The sequence below is a fragment of the Amphiprion ocellaris genome, chromosome 12 (genome assembly GCF_022539595.1).
Source record: "Amphiprion ocellaris isolate individual 3 ecotype Okinawa chromosome 12, ASM2253959v1, whole genome shotgun sequence".
NCBI lineage: Eukaryota > Metazoa > Chordata > Actinopteri > Pomacentridae > Amphiprion > Amphiprion ocellaris.
The window spans coordinates 14240541-14264112 of record NC_072777.1 but is presented as its reverse complement, the minus strand read 5'-3'; the positions used below and the strand labels follow the sequence as shown (position 1 = coordinate 14264112).

At 37.9% G+C, this 23572-nt stretch overlaps 1 protein-coding gene across 1 annotated transcript in view; it reads left to right on the top strand.

The window, feature by feature from the left end:
- The window catches only part of man1a1 (mannosidase, alpha, class 1A, member 1), a 172004-nt gene that overhangs the window by 69316 nt on the left and 79116 nt on the right, over positions 1 to 23572 (top strand). Inside the window, exons 3-4 of the mRNA XM_023265896.3 lie at positions 1580 to 1695; positions 11838 to 11918. Coding sequence (XP_023121664.1) covers positions 1580 to 1695; positions 11838 to 11918 — 197 coding nt within the window. The remainder of the gene's footprint in view (positions 1 to 1579; positions 1696 to 11837; positions 11919 to 23572) is intronic.

Below are 23572 nucleotides of genomic sequence, written 5' to 3'. Positions count from 1 at the left end.
AGACATTGTTAATGTGGTGAAAGACTATTCAAGCTGGAAATGACTGATTTTTAATGGAATATCTCCATAGGGGTACAGAGGAACATTTCCAGCAACCATCACTCCTGTGTTCTAATGCTACATTGTGTCAGCTAATGGTGATGAAAGGCTAATTGATGATTATACAACCATTTTGCAATTATGTTAGTCATGAATAGAAGTGTGAGTTTTCATGGAAAACATGAAATTGTCTGGGTGACCCCAAACTTTTGAACGGTAGTGTGTTTTTTATAACAAAGCTGTTTTGGAAAGTGTTTTTTTTCTTTCTGAAAGAGCTTTGGTGTATATACAATATAATTAAAATTGAAATGTAATGAATGTGTTCGGTTTACATGTTTATCCAGAAATATTTTTCATACAAGTATCTTGTGTTTGTGCTTAAAATTTTGTTCACAACTACTAACCTTTGTTAGAAATAAAATATGATAATATAACGTGAATATTTCCATGTCAGAGAGTGAGCAGAGTACGCTCTGATGGCCAAGAGTTTCAGCTGATTCAACATTGTGTCTAATGGAAAGCTCTTAGCTGCTTTTGAATCTTCCCACCACTCACAGAGGGATACGAACCAATAGATCCACACAATAACAAACCAGCAGCTTCCCAGCTTTCATCTTGACTCTACTTTGTAGCCACATTATTCGAAAACCTTTTCTCTAATGACTTGGACTGTTTTTCTGTTCTTATTACTATTTCAGTATTTTTTCTTCTCACTGTTTTCCTCTCTACCTCTACTCCTGCCCCTCTCTCTGTACGTCGGCCTCCTGATGCTGATGTATTAATGTTTTCATTTCAGCTCTCTCTGTCTTGCTTATTGCCTTGTTCTTTTTCCCCTCGCGCCCACACATTCTTCACCACCATCTTTTGCTTCTTTCGTTCTCACCTGTAAGTGGTCAGACAGCTCCTACATATGAGGTCTTGTGTTCGTAACAAATATGAGAGGACTAAAAGCTTTGCTGAGGGCTCTGTTCTGCATGCTTAATGATTTATTGAGCTCCCTGGCACATGCTCAGAGTAAGGTATTGGAGTGGTGTTAGATTTGTTTGGGGGTTTGGGTAATGACAGCGCTGAAGTGATGGTTTGTGTGTCTGTGTGTCTTCCCTCCTGCTATGAGGCTAATCAGTAGAGATGAGCAATGCTCTCGATGTTTCATCAGCGCCGATAATCGCTACCTCTCACCATCTGTCGAGCAAAAATAATTTATTCAACCCCAAAACATAACTCTTAACTTCTACTGTTTATTCAGTGCTTTTGTTAGTGAATCTACCACCAACACCTGTTGTCATTAATACTTGAAAAAGGAGTTGAATGCTGACTAACAAGCTTTTAGCATTTGAAAGAAACTTCATGGGAGCTTTTGCTTGTTTGAAAAGGTTAAACTTAATGTTTTTATTTATTTATTTATTTATTTATTTTTTATCCAGCTTCCTCCTTGGTTTTCTCCAGATGAATTATCTGTAAAGCACACAATGGAAGACAGCAACCTGGAAGATTGTCTAATCTAACCTATCTTTATTATTTTTGTCTGTGGTTCGTCTAGGCAGTATAAAAGGAGCGACTATAGTGGATGCTCTGGATACCCTCTATATCATGGAAATGTTTGAGGAGTTTGATGCTGCTACTGACTGGGTTGAGAAGAACCTTGACTTCAATGTGGTAAGTTTGCAGCAGGAATTTAATATATAAGAGCAAACGCGTTTCAAGTTCTCCATTGAAATCTGCATTCTAACAAATTAAGTATACCCTACCGTTCACTTCCTTAGTTTTGAAAGAAAAGCAGTTTTTTCAATGAAGATAACATTAAATGAATCACAAATACAGTCTTGACATTGTTAATGTGGTAAATGACTATTCTACGTGGAAACAGCTGATTCTTAATGGAATATCTCCATAGGGGTACAGAGGAACATTTCCAGCAACCATCACTCCTGTGTTCTAATGCTACATTGTGTTAGCTAATCATGTTGAAAGGCAAATGGATGATTAGAAAACCCTTGTGCAATTATGTTAGCACATGAATATAAGTGTGAGTTTTCATGGAAAACATGAAATTGTCTGGTTGACCCCAAACTTTTGAACAGTAGTGTATGTGAACAACAAGATAAAAGAACAGTGTCTGACATCCAAATAACTGCAGAGCTGAAATAAAACAAACTAAATAAGCAAAATATAGCAGCCAGTAACTTGCGTAACCCTCTGAACCCCAAGCGGTTTCTGGGTTTTTTTGCTCGTCACATTTTTACTGACTGCGGGCTCATGTTGAACTCCAACATGAAGTCCTTTACCTCTATGGAAGTAGCGCAAACATGGCCAGAAGTAATGTTTTTGTTACAAAATGGCAAGGTTATGATGAAAAAACAAACAAAAAGTTGAATTTCTTTTGACAAATTGATTTAAACCTGGAATTGACATGTACAACATTTTTTTGAGCCCAAGGGTGTTACAAATACTGCACACCATAGATACTAACATTTTATAACCTCTCAGCATTTTTCACACTTTTCTGCTCATTAAGTTATTTCACCATGCTAAATGTATTTTCCAACAACTTGCTAACAACTTGTTCCGCTGTTTACCCCCATGCTGCTTTTATTTATTGAACTAGTATGTTTATTTTCCTCTCAGTTGTTTTAATTAGTTTCCATACTTGTCTTCTCTCTGCTCGGTGTAAACACAGCCTGCAGTTCAGCCAAAATGTCCCTGCTGAGTCACTTCCAGTGTCCCACTTGTGCAGAGGACAGCAGGTTTTTTTTTTTTTTAACATAATCTGATGCAATCTAGTGGTTAATTTTTGCCAAATATTTGAATGAGACATTTATAATGAAGTGATTTATTTATTAAAAAAAAAATAAATGCTTTTCAATCCTGCTGGTGAGTTTGGGGTTCTGAGTGTTAAGTAGAACAACAGATGATCTTTACTTCTGTAGAATGCTGCTTCCAATCAGTCTTCTTTAGTTTGCCATCTGTATTTGAGTTTCCGGTAACAGCAAGTGAAAAAAAATGCTGTTTGCATGAGGACTCCCTGAATGCAACAAATGATACAGCTACAGTTCAACAATGAAAGTAATGCATTTGCGGAAATCCCACATTTAGATCACCACCTGTCAGTTGCGTTAACACTAGCCAAATCCGTTCACATTTTGAGACATGTTCTTGACACACACACACACACACACACACACACACACACACACACACACACAGGAGCGATAATATAATCAGCCTTCAGCTAAAGAATATGGGGTGTTTACTGTCAATATCACATGAGGAAATGATTTGTATAGTAATCCTTTAGTGAAGGTAAGATGAATAATGCTTTTTACCGAAGTTGTTCATGCGTATATGAAATGCAGATGTTATCAGTGTTCCATCCTGTCATTGCTGAGAATCAAAAAGCTTTCAATCCACAACACCCAGAACTACAGGATTAGTTCTTCACCAGTATAGCACAAAGAAACGCTTCAACTCGAAAGCTCCTTTTCAAGGACATATCCTTTTATGAAGAACTCGTAAGTGTTGTAAAGTTTTACTGTAAGCTTAAGAAATAGAGAAAAATGCCTCTTTACATAAATCACATAATGTTCCTTTTCAGAGAGAGCTTGGAAGTCATCTTAGTCATTTTATTGGAACTTTTAATGGCTGTTCTTGTAGTGTTTATGTGCATGAAGCAATGTATGAAATAGTCTGTGTTAATGCACTTTATGCCAACACATGACAAAATGAGCGGGGAGATGTCTCACTGAATTTCATCAAATATAGATCTGATTAAGTAAATTGTAATATAGGACACTTTTCATGGCTGCATCGCGTGTCTGTGTGTGCACAATTTTAAATTCACACTCATCTTATCTCATATTAATGTCATAGTAACACAGTAAAATGTGAAGGCACCTAATAGGAAATAAAATTTAACTGATATAGAAGTTAAGTTGTTGAAAAGTCCTGAAAAATTGATGTATGTTTAAATAACAATAAAATATTACAGTTACAAAAAGTAACAATCAAAATGTATTTTAAGTCCTTCTTTGCATTTTTGGAACTCCAAATATCACCCTTTCTTTTTTCAGGACAACAACTTGTGCTGAAAGCAAGCATTATAAACTCATGATGAGTGGTGTAATCAAGACTTAGCATCACAACCATAACAAGCCAAAAATTGCAGGGATGCAATTTAATGTGGTAACTGTGTCCTTAATGGCATGATATACAACGTAATGTAATTTTCTGATGTTTGGAATATCATATTGTTTGAAATAATTATCCAGGCTTCAAAAAGGACTCTGCTGGGAATTAGTCATATTTCACATATCGAGACCGTTTTGCCAAGATGTTTAAAATGAATTGATTAATTTAAGAACTTTTGGTGATTCAGACGATGTGTCAGTCAGAAGAACATAAGTTCATGAAAGATGCTGTGAGTCTCGACAGAAAATTTGTGTATTGACTCACTAATTTCTCTTCCCCTGATGTATCAATGAAATCTGGAATTGAGAGTCGTATTTTATAGAATTGCTTTGTCTGTACACACATACTTCTGTTTACATAAATGCACATGTTAGACTTCAGTTAACTCAAAGTTGCAAACAAGTACAAGGGATGTTAATGGTTCATTTAGGAGTATTGATTCATTAGATTAAAGTTCTGTTGATACAGCATTTATCATTACGTATGGAAGGACTTCTTATTTAGTGTAGTAAGGCTGTTTTCAAGATTATCATCCTACACTCAAAAGCTGAAACTTAACTAATTGGCTTAGATTAAACAGGGCTCAGACAGGTATTTTCTCAATTGGTCGCACCAGCACACAAATACACAAATACAGCATGCCATAAATCAGCCTTGCATACTGAGGAAAAATTGTCGTTGCTTTCCTGAGTTTTGGACTACTGTAACGATTAACAGTGACTCAAGACTTGATATTTGCAAAATAATTTTGTCCAAAATAATATTCATTTGGCCATTCCTTTAAACTAGATACAGAGTAAACTTCTCACTACCTGAACATCTTATCAATAGATGATAAAGTTTATAGACACTAACACAGGGATGTTACTAAACGGCTTCACTAGCTGCTAGCTAGTTGATTGCACACAGAGACACCTCTAGTCTCCCCACTTAGCTACTCAACAAGTCAGACAGATGTGTGATCAAAAATGACTTTGAAAAGAGTTTCTCAATATGGACTACTTTCTATGGGCAGAGGTTTTTCAGTATAGTCGTCCATCATATTCATTTATTGGTGGAAGCCAAATTGTAATTGTTATGTATGTTTAATTTGGAGGACCTAGCACTGCGTTAGCCATCATGTTTGAACATAGTACTTCTTCGACATTGCAATCAGTATCTCTTTCTCATTTTCCTCCTCTTCTCTCTCATTTTGCTTTTTTAAAATAATCAGCTATAGACCTCTTCACCTGTATAACATGATAACTTGATAAATGGATTGCTCACACATCAGGCAGGGAAATGCAGCAAGTTAGGGAGGACTGAGAGAGTGAGTGAAGAAGAAACGTGCTCCTTTCAACCATGTGATAAACACAGTACCCCTGTCAGATGGAGAGGCACCAAAGCAGCCTAAAGATCATCATGCAGTCACACTAATGCAAACACGTGACATTTTTACTTGCACACAATGAAAAGAATGCTTTCAGCCTAGAGGTCTGTAACATCTTTCATGGAGAATTTCTTCTAAGGAATGAATACAGAATTAAAGGCTTCATAGCTGTAGTAAGACTGTACTTTCAGTGCTAATTTCCTGCTTTGGCTGATGAGCTTAATGACATGGGCACATGTAGATATCTCTGAGTAAAACACACACACTTTGCCCCTTTTCTTTGATGTTTGCTTTTATTGTAGAGCCGTCCTCATTATACTATCCCTGTTAAGAGCTCCTCATTAAGGAGAAACCGAAAAACAAATTCTATCTCTTTAAGGATGGTTGAGACTCCAAATGTGGCTGTGTTTACAGATATCCCTTTACGAGTCTGGTATGGTTCTGAAAACCAAAACATTTATCCACCAAACATGAAATAAACATTGAGTACTGTAGTCAATTATGCCTCCAGATCAGCTTTAATCCTCATCACTGTACTGTACTCAAAACCATACATGTTTGGTCTTTTAGCTCATACACTTGTGGAGGGTTGCCACATCTGAATTTTCAGTGGCACTGCTTTGTGCATAATCCTGCCTGATTTACAGTATTTGCCAGCAGTCGTCTTGTCACTCAAACAGCATTGAATCAGCAAGAGGCCCATTGTTTTGCTGTTCATTTGCTGCAGGAGCATATTGAGACATAAAGCTGGCTTTGATACTCCACAGTTTGTCATGTGTTTTACAGTAAGTGCTTTTTAATAGGAAGGACCTGGCAGAATGCTTTTGCGAAACCACCTTCAAAAGGGTTGAAAATGTCAGCCAAGTTAGCTAGAGCATGTTGGAATCTATGAAGATTTTCTAAAAATAGATTTTTCTTAAAATGTTGTGAAATATTACATAAACAGAAGAAGTTTTATAACATCTGACAGTGTGACAAATATTGCACAGTGAAAAAACTATGATTGGCATGTTTTGTGAACAACAATTACCTTTCAGCAATTGGAGTGAAAAAGTCTAGGAAAGAAAGCCTTAAAAACAATTTCTCAAAAGAGATGTTAACATTGAAAATGCTGCCCTTCACCTACCTGCATTTAAGACAGAGAAACGGGCAAAGAAGTAAAAGAGACTGAAAAGACAAAGGTTTATTGAACAAACATCGCAGATTTTCTGAAAGTTATGAATACAAAAGTGATGATGCCAGCCAGGAAAGTTTGCTGCTGGACTCTGTGCCAAGAAGACATTAAGTAACAGAAAGTTGGTGTGAAGGAAGTCCAGATATATTTGATGTATTTAGGCAACATGTCTACATCAATACTATAGACTCTAAGCAAAGCACACATGCTCTTGGTAGCTTTGAATTGCACTTACACACAAAAACAGCAGCATGACAGCAGAGAGCAGTCAAAGAATTATTTTTTGCTATATTTTTCTAATTCTTATAACTGCTATGAAAAAGGTTTTCCGGGGAAAAAGAAAGTTAATGGCTAATGGTTTGTACCCTTTTGAGGCAACAAACAAATAGACCTACACACCACATAAAGACTGGTGTCAAATTAAAGGAAAAACAAATATTAAGTTTATTTTTGCGTCTTCACCTGCCTCCAGATTAGCTTTAGTGCTAGTTAGTATTGATTATCCAACTCCACTGGTGGGAAAAACGCCACTGATCCAAAAGATATTCCATACATTAGTCCAAAATCTACCATTGGTGTTCAACTGGGTTGAGATCTGGTGGCTGTCGAGGCCACAGCATATGATTCACATCATTTTCATAGTCAGCAAACCATTCAGTGACCCTTCGTGCCCTGTGGATTCTCATTTTTCATCAGAGCATAAAGGTGATCACTCAGAACAACTTTGCATTGCGTTGCAGTGACCTTTCCTTTCAAATGGACAAATGGAGTCAAAGTATGCCAGCAAATGCCACCCACAGTAGAACAGTGTCTTTGGAGGATTCATTTTTTCCTTTAATTTGTCACCCATCTGTACTTAGTCGTTCTGCAACCCTATGAATCTTCAGAGGAGTAGAGATAACTACAATCTATACGATACAAAAACGTGATGAGAAACGTGGTTTCATTAGACTGGAAGAGTAAGTTTACATGGCTGCACAGTTAGGACAATAATGATGATTATAATTATTTTAGACAATATTAGAAGTGTTATTATTCATCACATGCATTTATTGACTTCAGAGGCAAAATAATTTTCGTTGCACTCATTAAGCAAAGCTTTCACTAATGTGACTGCGACATTCCTGCTTGTGTACAAATCTTTGCATTAAAACCAAGACTTAAAATAAGTTTCACCTGAATTCAAAGCATCTCCTAGGAGCTAAATCTAAATAAAATTGGATCCAAAATTCCTGAATTACTGAACATTTTCTTCTCGATAGATACAATGTACAGACATTTCCTGTACTCGCTGGCTTCAGCAGATGCTAGGTACATACATACTAGACCTCAGGTCAGTAACTGGCGGACTGCGGTCCGAGTATGGGCCCAGACTTCATCCTATATGGACCCGGACCTATAATCAATAAATTATAAAGAGATTTTAAATTTGACAGAACACTTCTATTTTAACTGGTGCAGCTTTTTAGTGTTTACAGCATTTAGCTGATCAGAGGGTAAACTATGAGGACAGTTTAACATAGTCAGGCTTTCTTTGTGTAAATCGGCTCAACAAAAACTAAACCCTCAGTCAGAGTTAACAGGTATGAAGGTGGTTTTCAACTTTCTTTGTTAACTCAGACATTCTGCTTCAAACTCGTCCACACAAACAGGAGCGTTTAACGATCATTTGACCTGTTTTCCTCACAAAATGAACCGATCCTGTGCAGCTGCTTTAGTCAACGGGTTATTTTAATGGAGAACAATGAGCAACAAAAAACATTTATGACGGTAAAAAGCTGCGACTGGAAATTAAGACAGGAATGCTGGTAGAAAACTGTTAAATGTGCATAATATATATATTTTTTACCGATCAGTGCAGCTGATTATTTCCAATTGACTGCACAACAAAACTATTAAACTTCATATATTCAAACATGATATTGTATTGAAGTACATGTAGGTCTGACACTGTCTCATAATGAAGGTAATCAGTTTAATTTGTAGCTAAATCAAACTGAAACTAATGTTACTGATTGAATATTCTCTGTAATAAATAGTAATAAACTGATCAGTTTTCTTATTTGTGTTCTTTCAGCTGCAGTACCAGAAGTTTAAACAGACCAAACGTAAAAACTATATATGTACAATACACTGCATTACTAACTAAATACATGACTGGTTCCCATGGCTTTAGTTTTAGTTGAATACCCCTGTACTATACTATATATGTACAATACCCCTGTACTATACTATATATGTATAATACCCCTGTACTATACTATATATGTACAATACCCCTGTACTATACTATATATGTATAATACCCCTGTACTATACTATATATGTACAATACCCCTGTACTATACTATATATGTATAATACCCCTGTACTATACTATATATGTACAATACCCCTGTACTATACTATATATGTACAATACCTCTGTACTATACTATATATGTATAATACCCCTGTACTATACTATATATGTATAATACCCATGTACTGTACTATATATGCATAATACCCATGTACTGTACTATACATGTACTGATTGCTCGATTAATCACCAGACTAATCGATAAAATACACGATCTAAAATAATCGATAGCTGCAGCCCTACACTCCAGAGATTTTCTCTGTTAAAATTCAAATCCTCTAAAACAACTTGTAAGCTATAAACACAGTAAGAAAACTATGGTTGTTTTTTTTTCTTTTTGTCATTTTAAAAATAATACCAACAATACATCGGCATTTTACAGCTAGTCAAAAGACTAGCAATTCACAAAACATAACTAGACATGCTATGAGCCAAAGAGTTCTAGGTGGAACATTATTTCATTGGCTCATCTTGCTGCAGTCTCTAATTAGTTCTCTGCTAGGAAAAGGATGTGCTTAGTCAGTTTCCTGTGTGGTCTGCAATGGCCTGAATGTTGCAACATCAGGATACTGACTTCTTGCCTGCCACTTTTGTCAGGAATGAGATAGTGTCACACAACTGCTGACTCAGAGGGTCATTGTCCAACAGTTTAAAGCAGTGATGACTGCTGTCACACAGTGTTTGCTTTCAAATGCAGTATTTAGAATTGGTAAAATTAAAGTAAAATATGTCTTCATTCTAATTTTGGTTTAAAACTGCATTTCACACTTTTAGTTTGGTAAAACTGCAGAAGAAACTGTTACTGTTCTTTTGCATTTCAGTCTCCTCAGTGTTGTAAAGGAAGCAATTCAGTTTTAATTAGGATGAATTAGCTACACAATCTACCTACTCAATCAGTCACTCAGACTGGGGGAAGAATGACAGTACACATTTTGTTTGGCATATAATTTGTTTTTCCACAGGACAGAGTCTATTGTCCTATCTCTGGTCGACAGCACTGACTTATGAGAGCTGTCAGTCAAGCACAAAAACTTCATCTGACTCAGGAATCTGTTTAGGAAGACTTGACGTGAGAGAGATGAAGCTTCATTGTTCTGCTAATGAGACAAATGGCTTTACAAAGTTACAATTTTTATTATTCATCCTATTATCTCTGGCTAGAAATAGAGCCATTGTATTTTTAGATGCAGCAGCCTTTGTCTTAGTCATTTAGGGCAGTATTTGGTATCTTTGGACTTTGGAGGAGATGTCACTGTTCTTTTACAGACTGGAGTATATCTGCTGTGCTGGGTGGGGCTGTTATTTATTACCAGAAGTCGTTTTTTTTTTTTTTTTTGTGGAACTTTTAAAATTTGACTGATGAATCTAAGGTCAGTATGATGCATGGTTTGTCGTTCACTGTAATAACCAGAAGAATCTTGAAAAGGAACCTCAAGTTATTAACCTGTTTGTTCTTAAAAATGTCAATATAACCCTAACTATAAAGGCTGTGGTCTAGAACAATGTTCAGGTAGGGCACAATGTCTCCCAGTGGAACACAACATGGTACAGGCATGATTAGTAGGCTTTTTAGTTGTTTTTTTAATTTTTTTTTTTAACTGCAGAACCTTGTGTGCAGTTTAAGGGCAGGCCAAACCTTTGTGGTTCTACAGGCCCTTAAACTGCACACAAGATTCTGCAGTTTAACAGCAGGCCAAACCTTTGTGCCTGTAGAACCTCATGGTCATGGTCAAACCTGTCAGATCCTGCACCACAATGGAGACTGAAAGTTTGGAAGGGAAGATTAGAGGGCAGTCCTGTAAAAGCCTCAAAATGTTATGTGCTTCTGTAGTGAGTACTTTAAAGACTTGTCTGTGTAATGTTGTAATTATGTCCCACATCTCAGTTCCTTGTGCTAGCATACTAGCATTTTACTAAGAAGCACCAAATACAAAGCACAACTAAGGCAGATGGGATATTCATATGTTGGTATTTAGTCCTGATTGTGGTGCAAGATCATGTATTGAGTACTGACTGAAGTTAATGAGATTTATTTTGAGTAGTATATGAATGTCTGTGCAAAATTTAAAGTCAGTCCATGTTAATGAGTTTACTTGTGATCCACATATGTCACTTTCCAGAGGTAAGTATGTGCAAGATTTTTGACAGCCGTTCGTGTAGTTCTTGAGATATTTAAGCAATGGAACAAAACATCCCAAACATTGCAACAGAGTTAGATACGATCAGGAATTCTTTTGTTATGTGATCAGGACTCAAGCACACACAATGCAGAGCAAAAATGGATAACTGTTAAAACCCTCTGAAGCTACTCATGCAGCATAGGTATTCACTAAAATTCACTCAAATTACCCTAAACAGATGCATTTATGCAAAAAACTTTGCTAGATAAGCCACTTCCTCAAAAGCTCTTTATTCATCGTGCTCAGTCTTGACACACTCATTAGGCCACTCAGTCATTCATAGCAGCACTGAGCAAACCAGTTTTTAAATTTATTCAACTGTTGGCTGCGCCAATCCAAAAATATATGTCTAGACGATGAAAAGCCCACCTCAGTCTAATCCTTCCTGAGGCCAAATACAAGTCCAGGAACATTTCAGTGTCGAGTTTTCTGCTTTCTTAAGTCACTGTGAGTGGGAGGAGAAATGTGTATTCATGAGTCGTCAGCTGTTTGTCATCTCACCTTTCTTTTCTTTTGTCTCTGTGGCAGAATGCTGAAGTGTCTGTGTTTGAGGTGAACATCAGGTTTGTTGGAGGTCTGCTATCTGCCTACTACCTGTCTGGGAAAGAGGTAAGGAGCATACTAAAGCTTCCTGTAGTGTTTTCTCACGCCACCTTTGCATTGAATGAGGCTTTGAAGAAGAATGTTGCTGGCTGAAGGCTGACTGATGAAACAGATGGTACAGAGCGATGATGGACAGTGGAGACTGAGCGAATACATGGCTGCTTTTTTATGCTCAGTCTCTTAAATAATATCCCCTTTAATAGCTGGTACAGTTACATGTGTTCCATATGCAAGGGCTGAGTTAAATTCTCTTTTTCAGTATAGGTGCTCCCCGATCGAGTTTGATTGATTTGCATCCGACCTCCCTATTAGTAAAAGATGACCTGAACACTCTAAATCCCAAAGCCCACCTGCAATTTTGAAGGGCATTATATCTTTAAAAAGTAAAAATCAAAATTACACTATTTATCAGTGCCAGAATCTGTTAAAAAAAAAAGATAGAATCACCACATTTTCAACTTTACAGTTCTTCAGAGTAGGTATTTCTGAGTGATCTGTAAATACTGCTGTGCAAAAGCTCTTAGAGACTCACCTGTGACCAACAAAAAAATTAATAAACAAGAAAAGTACTCAGAGAGCCCAGTACTCCTTCAAGGCTGCTCAGTTGTATAATTCTTGAAAAATTTCGTAGCAGAAATCACGGCACCATAGAATGTGGCTATTTAATGTAGATGTACCCACAAAGAAAGTGACCTTGCACTGAGCACAGGCTTGTGTTATACATGTGCACATTATGTGCATATACTGAATCATGTGACCAAAATATGTAGTGGGCAGCAGGAATCGATGGGACTTGGAAACACCCCCACAATTTAATCAATTGTTCCTTGTATCATTTCCAACGGATAAGTCCCGATAAGTCGATTTGTTGTAGGATCACAATCATGTGATTGTCAGCAGGCTGCTGACGTAGTGTTTACTTGTAGTCATAGTTACAGTGGCACATCTCGCAGTGGTACAGAAATCTTTAACAAATCCGTAGATCCAGACTAGAAGCCGCATCACTGCCAAAATCTAATCACTTGATCCTTGTGTCATTTCTGACCTTCTCTGAAAATTTCATCCAAATCCGTGTGTCCGTTTTTGAGTAATGTCGCTAACAGACAGACAAACAGACAGACAGACAAACAGACAGTCGCTAACAGACAAACAGACGGACAAATGTATACCCATTATCACATAACTCAGCCGTTCCGTGGTGGAGCAATATAAAAATCAGGAACTTTTCAGCTGAACTGGGTTGAACTGCAAGTTGTGCTTAGACAGAGCAGATATCTTCTGACATTAACACTGGGTTGTACTCCGCAAAATACATTTTGAGTTCTAATTCTAGCCATGGTTGTGCTGTTGCCATAGAGGTGCCGAATTCTATATTACAGTGAAAAATGAACCCAGGGTGAGTAAAGATGTGACAGGAGCAAAAATGGCGCAGAAATTGCTTTGGGATTCAGGGGGATTTATACGGTGTTCTTGGATCTTGTTTTTTGTGGTGGCCGTGCATATGTTGAGTGTTCAGACTCCAAACTAAATGTTAAGAGTGTTAGCGAGAACATTACTTGCTTAAATGTGCCTAAGATAGATTGAGAGCTGCTGAACGTTTAAAGAGAGTTACTCTGTCAGGTGAAAGGGAGAATAAAGGTGGTGTTTCTTCGTGCCCTTGGGAGGGGACACAAGATGTCGTGAAGTGTCTGACAAATTATTGCTCCAGACTTTCTTTATTCAGAAAAATGAGCGAGGAGAGACATTCCACTGAGCTTCTCACTTTACTCATAGTGTCAGTCCTGTTGTGTATGTGTGTTTGAGTGTGTGTGAATAGTGACAAGAGGCTGTAAAAATGACACCAGCAGGGTAATACACTCTTACTACTCCACTACTCCAACTGTGCAAGGGTTGTGTGTTAGTTACTTTTCCTCAATGTCATATCTTCTTTCTCTTTTTTAATTACATGATTCTCTATCTTAATGAATGATTAGGCCCTACAAAAGAATGGAAAGCTCAGCAGATCATTAAAACCCCACAAAGCCTTTAAAAAACTGAAAGATATTCAAAGTTCATTTGTGTTTTTAGACTGATACCACCATGGTAGAATTTTACTTTGAGTGACTTCTTTGTTGCTGCTTCCGGTGTAATCTGTTTTAAATGAACATTGTATTTAATGAACAAATGTGGGTATACACACTTGCTACACACACGTATAATCTACATGCTTTTTCTAGCATGAATGAACTGGAGTTGTGAGGCTAAGTGCTTCTTTATTAGCAGGTAGAGATAGTTCGGGTAGGAGTCAGACTGGAGATCAAAACCCATTTCCAAGTTCAATGAGCATCTCAATGCTCCCAACACACACAGAAAATGTAGAGGAAGGCTACTTCTTATTTTTCAGCAACCAGAATAAAGGACTGTGGCATCAAACAAGCATTAACAAACTGAAATTACTTCTTAAATAGTATGTAGCAAAGTTGTAGGACAAGAATAAGAAAATATAGCATTATTCAACACATTTTTAACAAAGTAGTTTAGTGCACTACTTTAGGGCTGATCTGTCGACAACTAAACCACTTAAATATGAAACAGAAGTTGATAGAACTTATTCATCATTTCAGTACTTCCCCAAAGCTTATAACAAAGTCAGACAGTGCAGCAAAAATGGTTTGCACTTAACCGGTCTGCACTTCTGTTGTGCTTTTATCCCTTTTCTCTTGCACACATACGCATGCAGACACCAGAGCTGCCATGCAAGGTGCCCAAATGCCATTGGGAGCAACTTTAGACAGGCTCAGTGTATTATCATTGGACACTTTGGCATGTGGAAGGGCCTGGTATCAAACCACCAACCCTGCAATTAGTGGGCAGTTTGGTTCACTGCCACAGTTGCCCAAATCGTGCAGAATAGGCCTTTGAATTCGTGTAAGTAATTTCAAACTTAAACGGTGCTTTAGTCTTACCTTACCTACCAGGAAGATTATAACTAATGTGTCCCCCCCCCCCCCCCCCCAACAACTGTTTGATTAATTATCTCAATAAATTCAGGAAGTAGTGAAAAATCACGATACTTTGCATAAAAAATTTTCAGAAGTTCCTAGAACCAGGAACTTGAGATTAATTACAATATGTGCCTGGAAAATTGCTTAATGATTAATGGATTGTCAAGGCAATTGCTGACCGATTTTCCTGTCGATCGATGAATTGACTCATTAATCAGTTCAGCTCTAAAGCAGAGATCAGTGGGAAGCATTATTGGGTTGGGCTGCTTTATTGTCAGCCATGTGAGGAAGTCCCAGTTAAGACTCTTTAACTGAGTTGGTTACTCTTTGTACATAAAAGTATGTGACATAAAACTATAAACAGATTAGAAAAGACTAAAAGAATTCAACAAAAAAAGGCAAACCGTAGTTCACCTATAAGCAAAGTAACAGAAGCTTCGGAAAGATGGCACTGAGCTTCTACATTGATCTTTATTCATAATATTGAGAAAACCTGTTCCATGGAAAAGATTAGCTTTGGGATCATCTAAGCTGATAATATCCTCAGCAAGTGTAAAACGGTGGAGGCAAAATGACTCCTCATCACTTCTCATCAGTCACTCCTCTTCCTTCAGTTCTTTTTTATGAGAGTCACTCAGTTCATGACCCTCCTGTATTTCATTAGATCCTTGAGAGGTCCCTCTCCTTCAGCTCCAGGTCAGTGGCCTCTGAAGGATGGAGGAGATAGATAGAGGTAGCTGCTGGGTGGCCTTGGAGGACTGAAGCCTTTTGATAGACAACATGAGTGAATGTTACTGGTGGTGTGGCTCTGACTGCCGGTATAAGGCTGAAAGACTTCTGGGGGCACTAAAGGAAGTAAAACTGCAGCAGTGTCAGCTGGTTCCAGTGAAAGATTATAGAAGATGTAAAGGAATGAACTGACCTTGCACTGGCGGAATCTTGAAAAACCAACAAACTTTTAACCCATAGGGATGCAAATTGAAATAGTTTTCCTACCTGATATTTAGCAGTGTTATGAATCAAAGAATGATTAATCGTTTGAACAAGCTTAGCACAGTACATTTGTTCCATATGCTGATACAGCTAGTTTTAACCATGGACATTTGATATTTGCCACAACATGACATGGTTGCATTAGCTACTCAATTATATGAACTGTGTCCCAGTTGACTCCAAGATTTGACACCATAACTTGAAAAATTACAAAAATGCATTTTGTGTTCAGTGGCAGTTGACCATTTCTTCCCTAAAGTTCTTAGGTTTAGCACCAAGTGAAAACCATTTAAGTCCTATCTCCGAGAAATCTGTCAACATCAATAATGACGGATACTTGATACATCTTGAAATATATAAAACAGAAACCATTATACAAATAGAATGTCATTAAACAACAAGTATGATTCATTTATATGATCAGTAAGTCAAGTATGATGTTATTTTATCTTGGAAAACTTGCATTAGCAAACGATAAATTTTCAAAAGTTTATACACCATTTGTAAAAGCTTTCTGTGTTGTGAATCATCACGTTATTCATTTTAGATGTTTTAAATGAATCCAATTTCTTTTTGTCCATGCTTAGCTTCAACCCACATTCAGGTGCATTTACTGGACTGTTATTTTTAGAACAATTGAACACTTGCTGGACGTTATGTAACTTTCCATTCGGGAGTGTCTATTACGAGACTGTACCCGACCTCCTGAGAAGATGTTTAACCCTCAAACCCAACGAGACCATTGAATGAAGAGAGAGGCTGACAGCTGAATGTAGTGAATAATACTGCAGATTAGACTGTGACCTTAGGAAGCATTCAGCTTCTTGTCTTTGTCTGCATTTTGTAGTGTTGCTGTTTGAATTGATAATGGATTCATTAACGTCAGGAGACCTTGCCAATGTTAGGCCCACTCAACATATTCAATCATGAAAGACTTCCGTTTCCTCGTTGATTTTCTTTGACTACATTATAGAGTCTATCCTGCCGGGTAATGATCTACATCAAGCCTTTACCTTGACGTAGAACAAGGTAAAGGCTTGTATGTGTGCGTGTGTGTATATATGTATTTTTAAACTGTGTCATGCTGCACAAAAGACAAGTTGTCTTTACTTCTAGCAATGGTTGTGCTGTCTCTATAAATGTGTAGGACTGTATGTTGCAGTGAAGAGTGAGCTCACAGTAAGTAAAAATGTGACAAAAGCAAAAAACACCCAGAAACAGCTTGAGTTCCAGATGGTTTAAACTCTCTTACAAAGTACATCTCATGAACTGTGCTTTCTTACTTTGAAACTACTGGCACAAACAATGCAAATAGGTTAAAAGGCTGCATAATGTTTTTTTCTGAGGTGTTTATTGGAAATTTCAGTTGAATTAGAAACACTTGAAAATGGTTTAAGGGTCTTTTGTGTCTCAAAGCCAACTTTTCTTTTTTCTTTAACTTTTTTTTAAAGTTTGACTCCTGAAAACATTTGAAATTTTAATTTCAAGTCCAAGCCCTGCAGCCAGTTTGTATATTAGCATCTGAACTGACAGTTGAAGTTGAAAAGATAAAAGCAGATGAAGTTTCAGATAAATTAGAACTGCCAGAGATGATATAAGAGCATGCTAAATGCTTGAACTGCCAGGAATATGCCACTTACCCTTTGACTGTCATCTTTTCAGGTTCAACAGCTCTGTGTTTATTGTTCAACAGACACTTCAACTGATTTCACTGATACTGCTTTCGTCACCTTAACTGAAACACAACTGCTTTCAACTCATAGCTGTTCATACATACCAGTGACATGTCAGTTATTTTTTCATTATGTGATTTCTTCCTGTTGATGGCTGGAAGTCAGAGAGGTCGAGGTCCGTCACCACACTGTCCTTTATGTCACAAGCTACTAGCAGGGTGAGATAAAATGCATTTAGTAGTTGTATTTATAGGCTTAATTTGGGGAGGAAGGAGCGATTTTCAAGAAGTATAACAGATGAGGAGTCAAAGAGTCTTGAGAGGTGTTAGAAGACAGAGAGGGATCAGGTAGAGGTGGAGAGTGGCTGCCTAGCTCACTTCCTGTCGGCCGTAATCTGGCTCTGACTCATAAAGACTGGCCTTTTGATGAAAATTTGATCAGTAAAAGTACAGCTGGTACTGGCTGCATGCACCCCACTGGCAGGCTTTTAACGTCCCTGCCTGCATACAGATCACATCATGTAGCCTTATCCGCTGAAGAAAGGGAAGAAGTGAAGGATGGTAGGAAGGAAGGAGGTACACAATGTATGGAAAGATGAACAACAAAATGCTTCTAGTCATCCTGTTAATCAAAGCTAAGTGCTTCAAGAAGGGAAGGACATAGAAAGGACAGACTGCAGTGAGAATAAAAGCCGGTATACCAGAAAGAGAGATGGGAAAAGGAAGAGGGAAGCAGGGCATGAAGGAAGATATTGTCTGGGAAAATAAGAGAAGGGATCTGAAAGAAGTGCAGAAGGAGATGATGATGGATGGAGGAAATGAAATGAAAAGATGGAGCGGTGATGGCAAACTAAAAGTTTGAAATTATACAACAAAACGAAATCAAAAGATAGGTGCTATGTCCCAATTTCATACTACTGACAGATACAATGAATACTTCAAGAATTCTGAATTGTCATGTGTAAATGTAAATGATAGAGTCAACAAGCGAATCAACAAATCCATGCTGTGAATATCAGATTTTTAAATATGACACTATTAAATATAAGAGGACATTTTCATCCTTTTCAAACCCTTATTTCTCAATGATTATAATGAACAAAATGGTAATGCTTGATCGTGATGATGACTAATCCCAATCTCCTTTAGTTGTGTTTGACAGAGTAATCTGGTGATGGCAGGGATGAATGTCCCAGCTTCCTGCCTTATCCCTTAGAACAACCCAGATTAATGCAAAAATCCTGTCTGTGAGAAACCAAAGCAGAGGCTTGATTCTCAGGTATCTCATGGACCCACTTTAAAGATAAAGATGTAACGAAAAGATGACAGTTTGATTGCAGGGGCATTTGTGCTAGTCAAAGGTTTAGCAGCAAAATGGAAACATTTAGAAGCATTAGCTGTGTAAATAATTGATGATCCTATTGTCTTCACACAATTTGTTCAATCTAGGAGGAAGGCCTCACTCACTTCCTGAACAGGGACTGCTCTTACAGGGTGTAAGCAGACATTTTATTGCCCATTCATGAGAAGACATGAGATGAAAAAAAATATGAATACCGTATTTTCGTGACCATAAGGCGCACTTAAAAGTCTTAAATTTTCTCCAAAATGGACGGAGCACCTTATAATGCGGTGCGCCTTATGTGTGCACCGAGTTCCAAAATCTGTAAATGTTGTTGTGTGACTTTGATGAGTGCTCCGCTTGACTGACTGAGAGTGGAGTCATCGTTAAGGCCAATCAAAAGGGCTAGATGGACGAGGAGAAAATGAAAGAGTGGCTGAGTGAGGTGTACGTAAAGAGACCAGATGGTTTTTTCCACGCGTCACCGTCCCTGTTGATCTGTGACTCCATGCGCGTCCATCTCACAGCCGCTGTGAAAAACCAAGTGCAGCAAATGAACTCAGAGCTTGCTATCATTCCGGGAGGCTTGACGAAGGAACTCCAACCGCTGGACATCGGTGTAAACAGGGCGTTCAAAGTGAAGTTGCGAACGGCGTGGGAGCGATGGATGACAGATGGCGAACACAATTTTACTAAGACTGGGAGGCAGCGCCGGGCGAGTTACGCCACAATTTGTGAATGGATTGCGGATGCTTGGGCTAACGTGTCTGCTTGCACTGTTGTTCGAGCTTTCGCCAAAGCCGGCATCATTTATGAGGAGCCGCACGGCAACGAGACTGACTCTTACAATGACGAGCGGGAACCTGGCGTGTTCCATGGAGAACTAGCCCAGCTGTTCATTTCGGATACAGAAGATGAGGACTTTGACGGATTTGTGAATGAGGATTGATCAAAAAACAATGTGAAAACATTGCTAAATACTTCAATAAAGTACAACTGAACTCAGTTTTGCTTCCGCTGCCTTTTTTAAAACACACGCTAGCATGCATGTTTTAAGCTAGTACAGGTATGTTTTACCATGCCCGCGCCCTATAATCCGGTGCGTCTTATGGATGTGTTAAATACAGAAATAGCACCCGTAACTGAGACTGCGCCTTTTAATACGGTGCGCCTTATGGTCGCAAAAATACGGTAAATCATCTCTACATCTTGTGGTTGGGTCAGAAAATTTGAAAATAATTCTCTATATACTGACATGTTCCTACGTAGTTACTAAAGCATGTACTTGGACTCTTTTTTAGCCTTTTAGACAATACAACTCACATGCTATATGTACATCCACCACTGCTATGCTGCGAAAGGAAAGTCTTCCCCCAGCTCCAGCACGCAACCAAAAATTTGTGAAGTGTGACTAAGCATTTTCATTGGTCACACTTGTGCACTTCACAATTACCAGGTCTGTCCATGTGTCTCTGGGTGGCCCACTCATGTAGACTAAATCACTTGGATTCAACTTAAGTATGTCCAATATTGAAGTGTCCTATTTCATTTTCTTCAAATTTTTCCTCGCATACCTGTCTGAGTTGAGGCGCTGAGTGGAAACTAGAGCCTTCTTTGTGCACAGCCACTTGTGTATGCTGATACATTTGAAGCATTTATGAACATCTGTAAATTGTAATGTCTACCAACAGTATGCATATGAGGTGTTTCAGGGACATCTGTAAATTGTAACTTCAGAAAAAAATAAACTAAACTGAACTAAACTAAACTACATAAGTGTGCATTCACATCCGCCATGCCTTACCATACCACTGCAAGTAAATCCTCAACCTGTGGAGAACACCGAGATATGATAAAACAGCCAACTTTATGCATTGTTTTTATTGCCAAAAATGCTGCGAAAACATGAAAGAGAACAGTGCTCTTACTGTTTTGCTTTTTGAAATGTACAAAACATTTATGTGCACATTTATTCCGGTTTACGGTCATTTACATAATTTAAGAAATGACCAATGTGTATGGTAACTGCTACAAAAAAGAAATGCTTAAAATGCATTATTTGGTACATGATGAAGAATTCTATTTAACCTGTATGAAAAAATATTTTGGTAGTAGTACAAACTTCGAGGGTGAAGGCACGTTCTTTGCTCAGTTCATTTTCAAGTACATTTGAAATGAATCAGTCGATCGTGGCCATGCACAAAACAGAATGGAAACAGTAGCTTTGTTATTGCTGTTATGTTGTTCACCCAGAAGATTGTTGTATCAATCACAGTGCCACTCAGTGCTACATTCTTGTAATTTGAGTAGACGTTTGTCTGGAGAAGCCGTAGTTGTCTTCTCTTCCACTGCATCACCCAAACCACTGCACTAATCAGACTGATTTGGGTTGGCACAGTTTGGTTGTTCTATGGATTTCCGTGGCATGAACAACCGAAATTTGCTGAATGTAAAGTTCCTCTTGCCAGGTCTTGATTCATTTCCAAAGGATTTTTATTGTCAGTGATTGATCAGATTGCACAAGAAGCTGGGTCTGGCTCCGGCGGGCACATCATGCCTTCTCCAATTTGCTCTAGTAAATTATTGGTCTCCATAGATGACTTTTCCCCAGTATATTCACAAATCTCAGCAACACTCTGATCTACAGCCAGGCAAGCTCCTTCAATTTCTGGATCCAATCATACAATTACTGATCATTGATATTGTTTCAGATACACTTAGTGGACTGCAGTAGGGGTCCTTGATGCTTTCAAAAGTAATTTGACTTCAGTCTTGCCTGTAATTTCAGGGTCATTAAAGGATAGCAGTATTGCTGTCATGTAGACTCTTAGGTCTGTAACACAGGGTTGTAAATCACAACAATTTCCAAGTTATTACTGCAGAATAATCAGATGTTTCTTCATTTCTTTACCTTAGCTACTAACATGGCAACAAGGTCACCATGCATGTGAACAGAATCGCTCATTCTCTAGGTCCTTATTGGCTTTGGCCATTTATCACATTTCTCTGTTCTCCTAAGTTATTTATTCAGGATAAACATCATCATGTTCTCTGAAATACCTCAGCAGAGAAAAATTGTGTTCCAGTTTCCTGCCTGCATTTGAACGCTGTAGTTCCGTATGATGAGCGAACCAAAGTAAGTGCTGTAATGCTTATAATAATACATTTTTAAGTATAGTCAGCCATAGTCAGTCTAATATGACATGAATACAGCATTAAATAGAACAAGAGACAAACTAGGATAAAGGCAGGGAAATGAAGAGTCAGAGTGTAACAGGCCCAAAGGCAAGTAGACAGTTCTTGAAGTGTAGTTGGGAAACAGCAGGGAGTCTAGATGTGCACATTTTTTGATGTCTTGTGCAGCCATATTGCTGACAGGATGATTGCTTAAATTAGAAAATGTAATTTTTTTGGCTCCTTCACTCCATTGTCTTACAAATAATAGAGACAGTTTAGTCAAAACGTTATGATTGTAATCCACAGTCAGGCATGGTTCATCATAAATGTTAACTGAGTGTCTAACCCATGAAGAACATTTGATGTAGACATGAAAAGAGCTTCCACACTGTACTTAGCCCTGTGCAGACCCCTGTTACACTCAGAAAAATACAAATGCTAACTAGAACAAAAAATTGTTTAACACGGTGATGCCATGGAAGAATGGTTTTTGAATCCACAAGAGCTTTTTGCAAGAGGATTTTTAAAGAACCATCTCTGAAAAGTTTTTATTTCTCAATGAACCATCAACAGTAGATCATTTATACACAATAAATGGTTCTTTGTGGTACAGTAAAGAACCATTAGAATTAGGTTCTTTAGTATTTTTTCAAAATAAAGGATTCTTTAAACATTTTACATGTGGATTGAAAAAAACAAGCACATAAACATAATTGTTGGCTATTTATTAATATTCTCTTTTACTTAAATCAATTACAGACACGTAGGGTATTAGAAATATCAGCTTCAGGGAAGCACAAAGTAAGTCTTATTGATTTAGTGGCAAAAATCTAACACAAAATCAGTCACTATGAGGGAAAACATGGACCTAAAACCTTAAACTTCACAATGAAAACTAAATATCAAGAAACACAGAATGCATTTGACAGCTTTAGACACACTGGTTTTAAGAATTTCCGTGTATGCAGCATTTCAGCGTCTTCCATTATATTACATTGAATATTTTGTGTTCTAGAGTGACTGTTGGTCAGATTGAACATCATATTACAAGATGTTACTGTGGGAGTGAAGAAATTGTGATGAGCATTTCTCACTGATTTGTAATGTTTAACAGACCAAACAGTTGATCAGTGAATAGAGAAAATAATCTGCAGATTCAGAAAAAAAAGGGGGGGGGTGGGGGGGTGGGGGGTCGGGGGGGCATTTGCTACTTCTACTACCGAAAATCAAATTCCAAATGAGACAATCTGCAATGGATGATGGCGTTTTGAAGAATCAGAGAGATTTTTTGATCAACCTGTTAAGAACCTTTACTTTTCTGAGAGTACAGTTGGACTTAGAGTGCACAGAAGACTTGCTATGCCTCTTGCTATGGTTCTCTAGTGTTTAGGGTTTGCACCAAAGCACTTGGCTCAGTGTTACTCAAACAAAATTAAATAAGTTACATGCAGTCAGCAATCTGTGGATGTGCACTCAGGTCTCTAATGTTGAA